The 15,873-nt window shown below is 35.8% G+C and overlaps 1 protein-coding gene across 2 annotated transcripts in view; it reads left to right on the forward strand.

Annotated features, from left to right (window-relative positions):
- Nucleotides 1-15,873, forward strand: part of FBXL4 (F-box and leucine rich repeat protein 4) — a 66,915-nt gene that overhangs the window by 29,779 nt on the left and 21,263 nt on the right. For both annotated transcript variants that reach the window (XM_046677321.1, XM_046677323.1), the window contains exons 5-6: nucleotides 4,292-4,536; nucleotides 10,214-10,427. In XM_046677321.1, the coding sequence (XP_046533277.1) occupies nucleotides 4,292-4,536; nucleotides 10,214-10,427 (459 nt within the window). The remainder of the gene's footprint in view (nucleotides 1-4,291; nucleotides 4,537-10,213; nucleotides 10,428-15,873) is intronic.

The raw sequence follows: 15,873 nt of genomic DNA on the forward strand, positions 1-15,873 counted from the left end.
GCTGGATAGAAATCCAAATTTTTATCTATCTCTGTTAAAAAGTAAATACCTTATTGAGCTATCTACTAATTGTCCACTACCAAGTGTTGTTAACCAAAAGCTATTAACCAAAACATCATATTTAATTGTCAAACACTAGGTATGCATTATTTAATATAGTAGCCACTAGCGACATGTGCGACTGAGCACTTGAAACATGACTAGTCTGAAGTGAGACGTGCTGAAAGTGTAAGACACACAGAGTTTCAAAGACAATACAAAAAAAAGGGAATAAAGTATCTCAGTAATAATTTTTAAATTGATTGCATGTTGATAATTTTTAATATCTTATTAAATGAAATGTATTAATATCACCTGTTTCTTTTGACCTTATTTTATTTTTAAATTCTTTGTTGATGAATAATTGACAAATATAATTGTATATATTTAAAGTATACAACATGACAATTTGATATACATATACATTGTGGAATGATTACCTTGATCAAGATAATTAACACATATATCACCTCACATTAACTCTTTTTCTGTGTGTGTGTGATAAGAATGCTTAAGATCTACTCTCAGCAACTTTCAAGTATACCATACTGTATTATTCACTATAATCTTTTTGACTTTTTAAAAAACGTAGTTACTAAAATATTTTAAATTATGTATGTGCCTCACATTCAAATTAAAGCCAGGAACAAGGCAACAATGTTACTTAACGTTGTTCTGGAAGTACTCGTTATTGCTGGAACATATAAGACAGAAATTAGTCACAGTTTTTGGTAAGGAGGCTGTAAAGTCATCATCATTTGCAGACAATATGATTATGTACTAGAATACTCGGGAAAATAGACCAAAAACTATTGGGAACAATAAGTAAGTTGTCAGGTTACGAAGTTAATAGACAAAAATCAATAGCTTTAGGAACTCTAGGAACACAGATGATCATTAAATGATAAATCATAGATGCCCTTGAGTAGGAGGACACAGTAAAGGTGTCAGTTTCCCTTAAAGTAATCTATGTATTCCATGAAGTCCCAGTTAAAACGGAAACAGAACTTCTGTTTGTTCGTGTTTTAATTGAAAAGTTCATCTGAAAAACCATGAAAATACTCAGGAAAATTCTGGGGAAAAAAAGTGATGGAAGGGCCACTATCCCACCAGATAAAGCATATTATGAAGCTATAATACTGATATTTGTGGGTCGACAATGAAGATTGAGTCTCTTTTGCAACCAAACAATCCAGTGCATTCCCACACATAAACTTCTAAAAATTGAGAACAAATGTATTTATTTGATCCAGAGGGCTACTGACATGGGAGAAATAGTGGATAAATAAATGGATCAGAATGGAGTCCAGAAACAGACCAAACGAAAGAGGAAGTATTATTGGCAGCCCACTTGGCAAAGGGTTACATTGCTATAATTAAAAAAAAGAAAAACCCAAAACTGCAAATAAAAACAGCAGTGCCATATTGGTTTTTTTTTTCCTTCTTTTTCTGCCTTTCAGAATGGCAAAAAATGAAGTCTTGATAGCAGTGCTGTCTAGGATATAAGAGAATAAGTAGTTTTATACACTGTGGTAAATTGATGCAAACATTGTGAAGGGCAATTTTGGGCTTATATCAAAACTTTTAAGTTTACGCTAAAGTATATTTGCAAAGTTGGCCAAGATGTTCTTGCATACATACATGCAATGATATTGTGGTGTTATTTGCAATAGGAAAAAACCCCAGGAAATACATCAATGAGAAATTAGTTGAATCAGCATGTCACATCTGTAAAATGGAGTGGGGTGGATTTGTATGTACAGATATAGAAATATCTACAAGACAGATCATTAAATGAGAAAACTAAGGTACAGAACAGTGTACATAGTATCATTCTTAGAGTGCAAATCAAAGAATAGAATTTCGTACATATTTATCTGGAAGAGATCAGAAAAGCTGTTAACAGGGCTTACCAATGGAGAGAGAGACTGTAAGATTTGAGAATAGAGAGGGAGAAACTTCTTATTTTCTACCTTTTCTTCAGTGTTTGGGTTTTCTAATGTTGGACCTGAAGTTTTCTTTTGTTGCTTGTATAATATTTTACATGTCAACAGTTTACATGTTATCTGGATAAGATTTTAGACTAATTTTTAATTTCTTTATATTTCCTTGTTTTTATAACAACAGACGTACACCTTAATGTTATTTTTTAAAAGCCCAGTTCAAATGTTAAAAATAAATACTGGCCCTGTGGCCGAGTGGTTAAGTTCACACGCTCGGCTTTGGCGGCCCAGGGTTTTGCTGGTTCGGATCCTGGGCTCAGACCTAGCACTGCCCATCAAGCCATGCTGAGGCGGCATCCCACATAGCGCAACCAGAGGCACTCACAACTAGAACATACAACTGTCTACTGGGGGGCTTTGGGAAGAAGAAGAAAAAAGAAATTTTTAAAAAAATAGCAAAAACACCTCAAGCCTTGCTATACTCAATATATATGTTAGTCAGAAATGCCTATGTTTTATATACACTCTTTAAACTTATTTTAGGGGGCTGGCCCGGTGGCCACTGGCCCTGTGGCCGAGTGGTTAAGTTCACACGCTCGGCTTCGGCGCCCCAGGGTTTCATCAGTTTGGATCCTGGGTGTGGACATGGCACCGCTCATCAGGCCATGCTGAGGTGGCATCCCACATGCCACAAGCAGAGACACTCACAACTAGAATGTACAACTATGTACTGGGGGGCTTTGGGGAGAAGAAGAAGAAAACAGTAGAAGATTGGCAACAGTTGTTAACTCAGGGCCAATCTTTAGGAAAAAAGCAAACTTATTTTACATATCATGCTGTTGTCATTCTTTATTTTGTAATATTTTGGCCAAAAACAGTGAACTTCTGACCTGAAATCAATACTGGGCCTACATAGTCAAATAAATTGAGGAAGAGCATTTAGGTTAAAGGGCATATTTGCAAGGCAAAAACTGTAGCTAGATAAATGCACTGCATTAAGTTAAAAAAGCTCCACCTTCTCTCTCATCTAAAGATTTTTACCATTTAGCAAATATTTGGTCTTTTTTTTTCTTTATGTTTCTTGGTTCAGAATAGGCTATCAGCAGTAGTTCTTTGAAAATTTGTTTGGAAGCCCTCAACTGTTTACCATAGGAAAAAACAAATCTTGGACTAACTGAAGGAAACTATTCTAATTAGAGACAAATTTTTTTTTTTCTTTTTGTGAGGAAGCTTGGCCCGGAGCTAGCATCTGTGGCTGTCTTCTTCTATTTTTGTATGTGGGTCACCACCCTAGCATGGCTTGATGGGTGCTGTAGGTTGTACCTGGGATCCAAACCCACGAACCCTGGGCTGCTGAAGTGGAGTGTGCTGGACTTAACCACTATGCCACCAACCTGCAAACCTTGGGCCACCAAAGTGGAGCACGCCGAACTTTACCACTATGCCACCAGGCCTGCTCCGAAAATCTTTTTGATTCCTCCTCAATACTTTTTGGCATCTGTTTGCTCCTCCATCATCACTGCCGGCTACCTTACCCAGGCCCCTGTGTTCTCTTTCCTAGAATTCTGCAGCAGCCTCCTGGCTGGTTTCCCTTCCTGTCTCCCTGCCTCCGGTAGTACCTCCTGCACTGATCTTTCTAAGTCTGACCATGTCGCTCTGCAGTTTAAATCCCTTCAAGACTCCTCATTGCTTTTGGGATGAATCCAGCCTCCTCCATGATGCTCTTTGTAACCCAATCCTTACCACTAACTAGTCTTTCCTTTCACCTGCTTGGCCTCTCACCCTTTAAAGCAGAGCCTTCCTGGCACAAATACACGTTCACTTGGGGTCAGGCTTGTGTTTTGTTTGAGGCTCTAGGAGCATTTTATGCTTCTCTTCATCAAAGCTATGAAAACATTGTACTTATCATCATACTTACCAATCTCCACCAGCCTCTGAAAACTCTGAAAATGGAAACTCTTTTCTCTCTGTCAGCACTGTTTGGTGTGTTGTAGATGTTCAGTGAATGTCGAGTCTATGAAAAATTGTATTGTTCAACAGATTACCAAAATATGTCTTTGCACTGTAAAAAAAATGAGTGGTTAACATGAGCTGAGTATACTTTGAATAGTTTTGAAATGTAATGTGGTCCTATGTATGTGTGGTTTCTTCTGATCTGGATAATTCTGTTGAATGTTGACTTATTTAGGATGTGAAAACATTGTTATAAAATATATGATACTATTGTTCTATGTTAGACCATATTATATGCTTACTAAAGTGATAGTGTTTTTCAGTCTTGATGATCTTGCTTTCTCTGTTCTGTGTAGCTCATTCAGCTGATCCTGAATCACCTTACTCTCCCAGACCTGTGTAGATTAGCACAGACTTGCAAACTCCTGAACCAGCATTGCTGTGACCCACTGCAGTACCTCCACCTCAATCTGCAGCCCTACTGGGCAAAACTCAATGACGCCTCCCTGGAATTTCTGCAGGCTCGCTGCACTCTCGTCCAGTGGCTTAATTTATCTTGGACTGGCAATAGAGGCTTCATTTCGGTTGCAGGATTTAGCAGGTTAGTACCAAGCCTTGCAGAAGTTATTTCACCAGCAGGGTGTACTTACTGTGTCATAGTTTCCATAATAAAAGTTTGGAATTATAGACCATGTACTTTACAGAAATGAACAAGAAAGACATTTTGTGTATTGTTATGTTCAAGAATGCTTCTGCTTGTGAAAGTGAATGAGTTTCACCATCCTCTTGAGCTAAAATTCACGGTAATAGGAAGGGAAACTATGCCCTTTACCTCATATTTTTAAAATCCCAAGTAACTTTCAACAGAGCTCCTTTTTTTTTCCTTTCTCATATTTTCAGCAAAGATGATTAACACATTTTAAAAACTATTTCCAAATCAAAATCTACCTCTCTAATGTGATTTGTCAGAAATGGAAAACAATTTATTATAGAACATTTTTAATTAAATCTTAATTACATGTGCAGTACATCACCCAAATTTAGAAGCTCATTTAAACTAATTATGTTGAAAATGCAATTGCATGCTAAACAGGCGACCATACTTGCAGACCTGCCCAGGTGTTTCTGCTCCTTTCTATTTAAGCATTTAGTTTCCTTACTATTAAATGTCACCTGTTAAACATTTGAAAGCTTGCACAAGTGCGATTTCATTAGTAATGTCATAGTAGTTGGTCTTATGATACAAACAGGTGTTTTTCTCTTAACCTTGATGATGCTTATTTTCATTGTATGTTACAGTATAATCCCATCATTTCGTTGTTAAATAATGAAGAGTAGAAACTTTGGGGAAATCACCTATTTTTGATTAATGAATAATCTTCTATTCTGTTTTTAGAAGTTAGAAATGAACTACAGCTCTCCCTACGCACATCCCCAGTGGGTGCATTCTTGAACAGTGGTTTATGAATTAGAAATTTGTGTATTGAGCCTTGTTTCCCCTTGACTCAGATTATCAAAAATAAAGTCTCAGTTCCAGAAATACATATTTGATACCATTAGATTTGGATGAAATAATAATGTTTAAATAGTAATAATGTCTTCAAAATGCTGATATTGATAGTTCATGCATCAAAGTAAAAAATAAACACAGGCGGTAATGGCTTATAGCATATGTTGAAACCATGGATGCACTGAGTTTCCTTCTTTTCTGCCAGAAATAGAATCGGGGAAGGGGATCTTAGATAAAAGAGAATGGTGTTGTGGGTCAGAGAGCCTAAAGACTTTATAACATGCTATGGATGCAACATTCTTTGTCATTATGTAAATTTGCTTAAGAGGGGATATCTATAGTAGAAAAATAAGGCATTTCTTTTTGGCAGTGTGATTTCAGTGAATTTTTATAGAATAAAAATTGCTGGACATTTAACAGCTATCCAGCGAAACACAGCTTAGTCCTTTCTACTGCCTCTTGTCCCAGACACACAGACTTCATTTGGAAATTTTCCTGTCCGCTAATAGGACCAAGAAGAACTGAAGCTAAGCTGAACTGTGGGTGGTTAGAGCATGCTCTGTGGATCATAAACCAAGACTAACTGACTTTGCGAGCACATAGAACAATTGGTTTCAGTAAGCATTATTTTACCTTATAAGGACCTTTTCAGGTACTTTAATTACTCAAGTGTTTGTTTTCAGCTTTTGTGTGTAAGGCATTCTAGTGAGTGGTGTTGACCATGTAAGGAGATGGCTAATATAGTTCCTGCCTTCAGGCTACAGAAAAGATAAAGATATAAACATATCAATATGTCCTTATATTTTTATAAATAAAATAGGGTGGCAACTGTAGAGTATAGGCATTAAAGAAAACATTGGTAGTGAATGGCTGAAGTCCAGCTTCTTTGGTGAAATGTTGCATATAGCCATAATATAATGAATAAAATGTAAAGGTAATAAAAAAATCAATTTTTTTTAACTCTCTTTATGTAGCTCATTCTGGTGCATGAGCAGAAACAAAAGTAGTGAGAAGAAAACTTAGCAATGCTGTGTTTAAATTTTAGACTCATAATGGATAAAAAAGATCTTCTTTTGCAAGGTTAAATCTTCAGTCTGCTTTCTTGCCAGCAGTTTCTCTTCCATTTTCAATTCAGCCATGTTAGTTGCTGTGGGACTGTGTAAATAATCACAAAAGTATATACATAAATTTGTTTCCATATTTTACTGTAGTATTTCAGCCACTAAAACCATAAATCTTGATGGCATTCCTTAAGCATAGAGATTGTTCCCATTAAGAAAAGGAAAGCTTAAAAAGCAAGGAGAGAGACTCTTTTTTGGGGTGGCAGATGTTGGAGTTTTGCCTGCTGGTTGCTGTTGGCCCCCTTGACTTGACTGCTGAATCCATAGTCATGATGGCTTCTAGGCAGCATTCCCAGAATAAACAATAAATATTCATGACTTGATTATTAATGAATAATCTATGAATAAGTATGGTCTATTTATGCTCATTACTGTGAAGAAGATTTATTTATAATGCTTTAAAGGAAAAGGGTACATTTTTAAACTGGAGACCAATGATGATGAGTTGCTTTTTGAGAAAATCTTGGGAAAACCAGGCCAGCCCCGGTAGAGTTTGATATAGTTTATTTTTGTTGCCTAAAAACCTTATGCTCACAAGTTGGAACTATTTAACTGGATTTTAAAGAACTTTTTAGGAATTTGTATTTTTCAACATAGCAGGGAAATAGGTTAAATTGGAATAACGAGAACTTAAAACTTTTAATCAGTTATTAAAATCCTATTCTGTCTACAGATTTGTGATTTGCAGCTTCAAGTACTGCTCATGCATATCATTACTCATTAAAATCACATCTCTTATAATTCCACTTTTCTTTGATAATGCAGTTCTCTAAAGTCTTGGCTGTTCCTTTGCCTCCCTGCCTGTTTGTGCTTTGAGGCTTAATCATATCACCTTGATCTCTGCCTCAGTTATGTAGAGATCTTTACCCCTAACCCCTCTACTTGTTTCCTTCAGAAAACATTCTTGGATGCATTCTAGATTCAAGAACTTTATTGGATGTTTTAACACAGAGCTACAGTTTTATGAGATAAAGAGCTTGTTGCCTATTCATATATTTGTTTATTCCATTGCCTACCTATGCTTTACACAGTGTCTCTTTTAGATTGTCAATTCCTAGAGAATAGAGACTATTTTAAGATTTCCTTTCCTCTTCCTTCTCCCATTGCTGGATAATACCATACACAGTTGAGCAGGAAGTTTTGTTTTTAATGACTTTATTTTGGATCAGATATATTAAATAATGTTCTAAGGTTATTTGGATTAAAAATTATCTTAAATATGCTGTTTTATAAAACTCAGTGAGGGTCAGCTAAGAAAACATAAGATTAGGAACCAGAAGCCAGGGATATTTATATCTCATTCTCTCCTTTCCTTTAGACATCAGACAGGTTGTGAGGATTAGTGCCTTTTATTTTGTGATGAGTAAACTCAGATTAAATCGTTCATTCACATGACGTTAATTATTTTGGGATACAAGTTACCATTTAGTAAATTACTTCTTATGTACTTATATTATTCTGGAAAAATTAATTCACCTCATAAGGATAAGCAATTTATTTCTCTCTCTAGAGACTTCTTTTCTCATAGAAGGAGACCTAGTTTGGGATTGTTTATCTGAACTTAGGTCTTCTCATAATACCCTCAATATCAAGAAACACTTTATGAGACTCCATCACATGGAATGAATAGGCTGTAGGAAATAAGGAAGCTGTAGTCCTCCTTTCAGGTGACCAGTATAGAACTGAGGTGAATAAATAGATGACCAAGCCAAAAACATACATATAATCATGCAGTAAAATGAAACTTACATGAGGAGCATTAAGGAAAGAGACAAGTGTTTGTGTGGCTAAGTTTTTGAGTCTGCTGCTACCTCTGCCTTCTTGGAACGGAGATGTTATGAAGAAGTAGGCAGTGTAGACCTTGTAGGTTTAGGAAGAGAGAGTATGGTGATATTAACCAAGTGTTAACTTCCTGTTGTCCTTCCCTGCTTTAATCTCCTCCTTGGCACTTTTCACTCTGTAACTTACTGTTTATTTTACTCATTTGTTTGTTTATAGTCTGCCTCTCTGATCAAAAAGTCGGTGAGCTCCATGAGAGCAGGGACTTTATTTTGTCCACTGTGAACTCCCCAGTGTCTGGAGTAATGCCCGGGTCATAGCAGGAGCTCAGTAAATATTTGTTGAATGAACAAATGAACCTGCTTGATGCAAACTGCGATTTAGCTAAGGTAACAGTGGTAAGAGGGGTTGGGGGAAATCCAGGAGAGGGAGTAGCTTGAGGGGTGTCAGAATTTTCAAGAAGGAGTGGGCAGTTGTGTGAAATGCTACAATCAGTCCTATAAAGACTGAAAAGAAAGGCCATTGAATTTGATGTTTAAAAGCAAAGGGCGAATTTAGGGAGAAGAGAACACGTATTGCAATGGATTAAGAATAATGGGTATTCAGGTGTATATAAGACATGTAGGCTACTGAGTTATTTGCAATATTTAAAATAAATTTGTAGCAACTGAGTTTTTTTTTTGCTGTTGTCTGAATGTGAGTTGGCCAAGATTTAACTTTTAGTTTACTGTTTCTGGGTGCTCTCTGGCCTTTACAGACTGCTTTCACATATTGTTTGATGTTGCATGTTGATTGTGATGCAGCGTGGTGAGCGCTGTTATATAATTCCAGTCAGCCTTTTCTAGCTGAGGAAATGCTGAGACTCGGCTAGACACCTTTTCTAAGGTCCCATGCTAAGAAGTAGTGGAACTGGGCACTTCCTTTATTTACATAAGTGTTTGATTTAGTCAGTTTTCTTTTGTATGTGTGTCTGTAAGCTAATTAAATCATTTAGGAAAAGATGTGGCATAAATAAACAGCATGTTACTGATGTGACACTGAAGCAAGAAAATGTCAAGAGATCTGGACAGGGATGATTGGTGCACCTGTTTAAGGGTTCAAGTTACTTAGTTGATAAAGTTTCATGCATGCAAATACTCCTAGACTTGCATGTACTTTTAGATTATTTTCAGATGATGGTGGTGGACAGGACTGTTTCCCCCCGTCTGTAATGTAACTACAATAAATATTGTTATTCCTACTCTGATAGGGAATTTTGTGTTCTCTAAGTGTAATTATTTCTGTGTATTTTATGTGAAGCTGCAATTGTGTGTCTTGTAATAATTTCAACATCAGTCTAGCTGCTAAATAGTAACAGTTACAAGGAACGTATCATAATAGTACAGTGAAACCAACCCAGAAATTTTCTGAGTTGAGAGAAGGCTACTCTGGTTTGTTTTAAGGTCATTTAATTAAAGCTCTCACTTTGTGTGCCACATTCAAAATAAATTATCCAGTACTGAATGGGTACTGTTTAGGGGGAAATAGCTTCCAAGAGTTTAGAGTTTGGTCATATTTTGTTTTTTGGCTCTGCCAACTCGGGTGTGAATTACAGGTAAGAAGGAGAAATACACCCTCTGCTTCCTTAATTTTCCACGTAGCATGAGCTGACTTTTTATGTGATGTGAATCCATTTTATCTTCTTGGGTTGATTATTTTAGCCTAACCATTTCAGTATGCAGTAAATGAAAATTTAAGTGAAACAATTTTATGTTTTCCTTAATAGGAACCTATTCTTCTGAAAGTGTCTGCTTAGAGTTGATATAATTCAAAGTACTTGCAAAAATCTTTTAGTTTTACGAAATTCACATGGAACATTGTCTTTACAGGTTTCTAAAGGTTTGTGGATCTGAATTAGTGCGCCTTGAATTATCTTGCAGCCACTTTCTTAATGAAACGTGCTTGGAGATTATTTCTGAGATGTGTCCAAATCTACAAGACTTAAATCTCTCTTCCTGTGATAAACTGCCACCTCAAGCTTTCAACCACATTGCCAAATTATGTGGCCTTAAACGACTTGTTCTCTATCGAACAAAAGTAGAGGTAAGAATATACTCATCATTTACATCTTTGCTAGTGTAATAGCCAACTGAATACTTGGTTGCCTATCATTGCTCATAATAATGTAATTTCTGATTTTAGTTTATGATGCCACCTGACTATTGTAAAATCATTAGGGCTGATTCAGTCATTTCAAAATTATTTAGAGTCTGTTGTGTTGCTTTTTGTAGTTAATTAACCCACTTATTGTCATGTACTTATTGCCTCGACACCAGTCGTGTTGCCCTTCTTTCTATTCCTTGAACATTCTGATCTGGTCCCAGCTCATGGCTTTTTCTCTTCTGCCTGTCTGGAAAATTCTTTCAGCTTATTACATGGCTGCCTTCTTCTCAGCTCAATGTTGAATTTAAGTATTTTTTTGTCAGAGATGGCTTCTTGGACATTGATAAAAGGTAGCCCTACTTCTGGGTGGTTTCTTTCATATCACCTAGTTTTCTTTCCTTTTTAGAATCTTTATCACTCTGAAATTATCTTATTTGTTTTCTTGCTATTATATGTCTTCTTAAACTGGGATATAAGTTTCATGAAGGTAGGATCCTTGTCTATCTTTTTCATTGCCATGTGTCCAGCATCTAGAATAGTACTAGGTAAAAATTGACCATTCAATAAATATTTATTAAGCGAATGAATAATATAACCAAATTACTTTTCCTAAATGATAAACCAATGGCTTTTCCATTATAGTGAATCCTTGTCTGGCTTGAATGTTACCTTGGTCAAGGTGTTCAACCTCTCAATATTTCAGTTTCCTCACCTCTAGAATGGAGATAGTAAAAATACAGCTCTCCTAGGGTCATCATGAGAATTAAATTACATGTAAAGTAGTTTAGAGGGTGCTAGAACGTAGTAAACTGTCAACAAATATGAGCTGCTAATAACAGTAGTAGTAATAATATCATCATGGTAGTTTTGTAGTATGTTGTATTATGTGGTAGGGAAAGTCTCCTCTCTCTATTCTTTTTAAATGTTTTGGGATTTTTTTTTTTAAATCCTTGTATATTATTCTTCCAGGTATCTTTTTCAGCAAGGATTTTATTAGAAGCACATTCATTATATTCCCTTTTACTCTTTAATAAGGCTTCCTGTCTGTTCATTTAGGTCTTGTTTTATGTCCAAGAGCATGTTATAGTTTTCTTCACTTAGGTTTTATGTCTTTCTGGTTAAATTTATCCCTTGCATTTTGTAGTCTCAGATACTATTTTCTCTTCTATTTAATTTTAATTGGTTATTGTTAGTGTAAATAAAAATTTGGTTTTCGTATATTTATCTTGTATCCGCTCACCTTACTGAATGCTTATAATTCTTCTAATAATTTTTTACTTTTATCTTTTGGATTTTCTGATGATGCAATTATATAATTTGGAAATTAATATACTTTTCTTCCTTTTACAATACAGTTGGCTCTCTGTAGCCGGTGGTTGAATTCGCATCTGTGGAATCAACCTAACATAGATCAAAAGACCTGTGATGGTTGTGTCTGTCCTAACATGTACAGAGTTTTTTTCTTGTCATTATTTCCTAAAGAATACAATATAACATACAGTATTACATAGCATCTATGTTGTATTAGGTATTATAAGTAATCTAAAGATGATGTAAAGTATACGGGGGTATGTGTGTAGGTTATATGCAAAAACTATGCCATTTTATATAAGAGACTCGAGTATCCATGGATTTTGGTATCTGTGGGGGTCCTGGAACCAATCCCAAATGTATACCGAGGGACAGCTGTATTTGAAGTGTTGCTACATTAGATAGAACTTCCTAAATAATGTGGAATAATAGAGTCACAACAGGTATATCAATCTTATTTCTAATATAGTGGGAATGTCTTTAATATTTCATTTTTTTAATATTTATACAACAAATATTTGAGTACCTATATGTGCCAGGCACTGTTCTAAGCAGTAGGACTTAAGTAGTGAGCTAAATAGACAACTCCTCATATGGCTTGCTAATCTTATGTGTTGTTTGATGTTGCTTTCTGATAGTTAGTCTTTATCATTCTTGTTTGATTATTTTATCAAAAATGTATATTGTAAGTTTTTAAGCCCCCATTAACTCACTCATCTTTTTTCTTCTATTTATTTATTAGTATATGAATTTATGTTGAACAGTCCTTATGTTCCTGGGGTAATCCTTATGTGTTTTAAATTTAATACGTAGCTAGGTTAATTTCCTAATATTTTGGAGCCAAACTGCCTGGATTTGAATTCTAGCTTTATCACTTAGTAACTGTGTTACCTTGAGGATATTTCTTGACCCCCTGTGCTTCAGCTTTCCCTTCTATAAAGTGCAGATAATGATAGTATGCATCTCAAAGAGTTGTTGTGAGGATTAAATGATTTAATATACACAATAGTGCATGGTTCATAGTAAATATTCTTTAAGGGTTAACACATAAATACTTTTTACATCTGCTTTTTAAGGGAAATTGAGCTGTGGTTTTTCATGCTATTTTATCAAGTTTGGGGCTGGGGTTATGAAAGCTTAGTAAAATGATTTGGGAAACTTCCACCTTTTTCTTTGATCTGGAATAACTTGAATAAATGGGAATTATCTGTTAGATAGAGTTTACCTGTAAAGCCATCTGAATGTATAGCCTTTTTTGTTGGTAAATAAAATAGGCTTTTTTACCAATTGGTAAAATTGGTAAAGAATAGATACCTTTTTCTAGACATAGCTTTTTTCCTAATCTATGGAAGCCTGATAGTATATGCGTATGAGAGCTTCTATTTAATGCAGTATTCCTGATTTTGGGCAAAATGTTTAGCTAGAGTTTAACTGGCGACCTGGTATCGTGGAAAGAAGACTTTGATTCTAGTTCTGGCCCTACCAGTGACAGCTTAGTGATCTAGGTTAAGTCACATAGTCCGTCAAATTCCCTGGTTCTTTATTTGTAAAACGAGAGGACAACCGTCCTTGAATGCCAGTTAGAAGGGAGTGTTAACCCGTGTTTTCATTGGTCTGTGGTGAAATGACTCACCATTTGTGTGGGTATAAAATTGTCAGCTATCTTATCTTGGCTAGGCCTGTCCCTTCGAAATTATGCCATACCTGCTTTTTACTAGCATAGTTACTATTTTATTGGTCTGCAGTATAAAGTCTAAGATTCTCTGAGCAAGATAATGCCTCATTTAGCAATTTTCTGATTAAATTTAACTTTAAGAGGAAATGTAGCAGAGATAATTATTAAATAAACCTTTGGGAAAAAAATAGGGTAAAAACTAAGAAACCTTCTTAGTAGCTTGCTAATTAATATAATCTGTGATGATTTGTAAAAATATATCCCATATATTTACATGATCTAATTGTCAGAGAATCATTAAATAGTCCATAATTTTCTTCAATTTACTTCAAGAAACTTATGAAATATGATTATATTTTTTAAAAATATGATTTATAAGGATTGAGAAGATTTCATATCTCAAGAGTGGAGATCTATATATGTGTATCTAGGTCTAGAGAGCATCAGCTCCAGATTCCCTCAGTTGCTTAAATATAGATATAAAATCATTGTGTGAATGCGTTAAAATTTGGGTTGTATCCTCTGTTACCACCTATTGAAGTTTGTTTTTAGTAGTCCCTTTGCTAAAATACTGTAAAAATCATTTATAAATTTATCCTATACAATTTTTCTGACATTGAGTATGTAGAAAAATTTATAAAATTGATTTTCATTGGTCTACAGTTGACTTATAATAAAATTAAAAATAATATCATTTTAGTGATATAAATGGCAAAATTTTAAATTACAATAAACTTCCCCAGGCATTGTTCACTTTTTCTGCTTCCAAACTCTGTATTCACTGCTCTCTGCCTGTACTTTATTCCCTTCTATCATCTTCTCATTTGTGAGATCTATATCAGACTCCCACGTGGGCACTAAGTAACTCAGGAGAATAAAGGGAGAAGGCAACACCATCAGCTGGTCTCTTTTGAAACAAGCAGATGCCACAGCCCTGGTCTTCATACAATCTGTACACATCTCCCTTGTCACTTAAGCAAAGCCTCATGTCACCCCCTTCTCCCTTCCGTACACCCACCCTTTCGGTCCTGCACTGGATGATGATGGTGGAGGAGAGCACACGGGGAAGGAGAAGACAAGATTTAGAGGACTGGCTTCTCTCTAAACCTTCCACGTAATCACTGGCCGTACATTCAGATGTTATAAACTGTTTTGAAACAAAGGAATAGCATTTGACTTCAAGTGTCTCTGTTTGCTCTAAGGAAATATATGAGAAGAAAAAGAAGATATGAATGTGTTCTTAAGTGGTTAGGCATAGCCAGGTTATTGCAGGCCTGATAACTCAATAAAAATGAGAACCCAGGAGAATGAAACTATGGGAGGATCAGAATTGCTTTATATGCCAGAGGGTGGATCCTGGCATGCTGATGTGGCCCCTCCCTGAGCCAGTGGTGAAACAGGGAGTGGGCCTCAGGCGCTGGGCTTCTCTCTGCCTGACAGATGTTACCAACAAGGCTGGTACGTTGACCACCGAGCCTCAAGTGTAGCCTTGTCAGGAACCGGGGTGGTATCCTAGTGCACATCCTTTGTACTGCTTGATTGCTGTTTTGGTAGTAAACTAAAATGAGAGCAACCTTAAAACAAGTCCCAGGTGTCACTCAAAAATTGTCAGTAATTTTGAAGCCCAGCCTTTTATGGTCTGGCCTAGCTCGTGAAGATTTTTCTCTCCAGCTCCACTGCTTTGGAAATACTATTGCTAACATCCTACAGTGAGAGAAAGCAGTAGTAGGATCTTGTTGAGACTTTAGCTAAGATCAAAACTGCTTAGCAGTGAGGTTCGGGTATCTGATTGATACATTATTTGATGGTTGAAAACTGGGAAGATATTTGTTATTTAGTCTGTGTCATGGACCCTAGTCATAAAACTCAGTCCTTATCTTGGCTTTCCCAACTTGAAAGATTTATGTGCTTGGGTAAGTAACTTATACTAAGCTAAAAGTTTATCTATCTGTTAAAAAAAAAAAAAACCCTATCACTTAGGCTATTGAGAAGACCCAGTTAGGTCATACATGTAAAAACAATGCTCACACTTTATAAATTAGATGGGCATGTGTAAATGTGAAAATGATAGTATAGATTTACTCATCGTGGTCCTACACAGTTGTTCCCACATTCGTGAAGTATTCCTATAAATCTGCCTAAATAGGAGTACCTTTTCCATCATATGCTAAGAGAGACTTAGACTGAATTGTCTCTTTCACCATTATGATTTGTTTCTGGTAAAAGGAACGTTCATTCCTAACTTGTAAACTCCATAATGAGAGGGACCATGTTTCTTTACTTCTTTACATCTAGTACATAGACTAATGTCTGGTATTCACCGTAGTGAATATATATAGTAGATATTCAGTAAATTCGTGTTGAAATAATGACTGATAGCTATCTCTTATCAATTCATTT

The sequence above is a fragment of the Equus quagga genome, chromosome 11 (genome assembly GCF_021613505.1).
Source record: "Equus quagga isolate Etosha38 chromosome 11, UCLA_HA_Equagga_1.0, whole genome shotgun sequence".
NCBI lineage: Eukaryota > Metazoa > Chordata > Mammalia > Perissodactyla > Equidae > Equus > Equus quagga.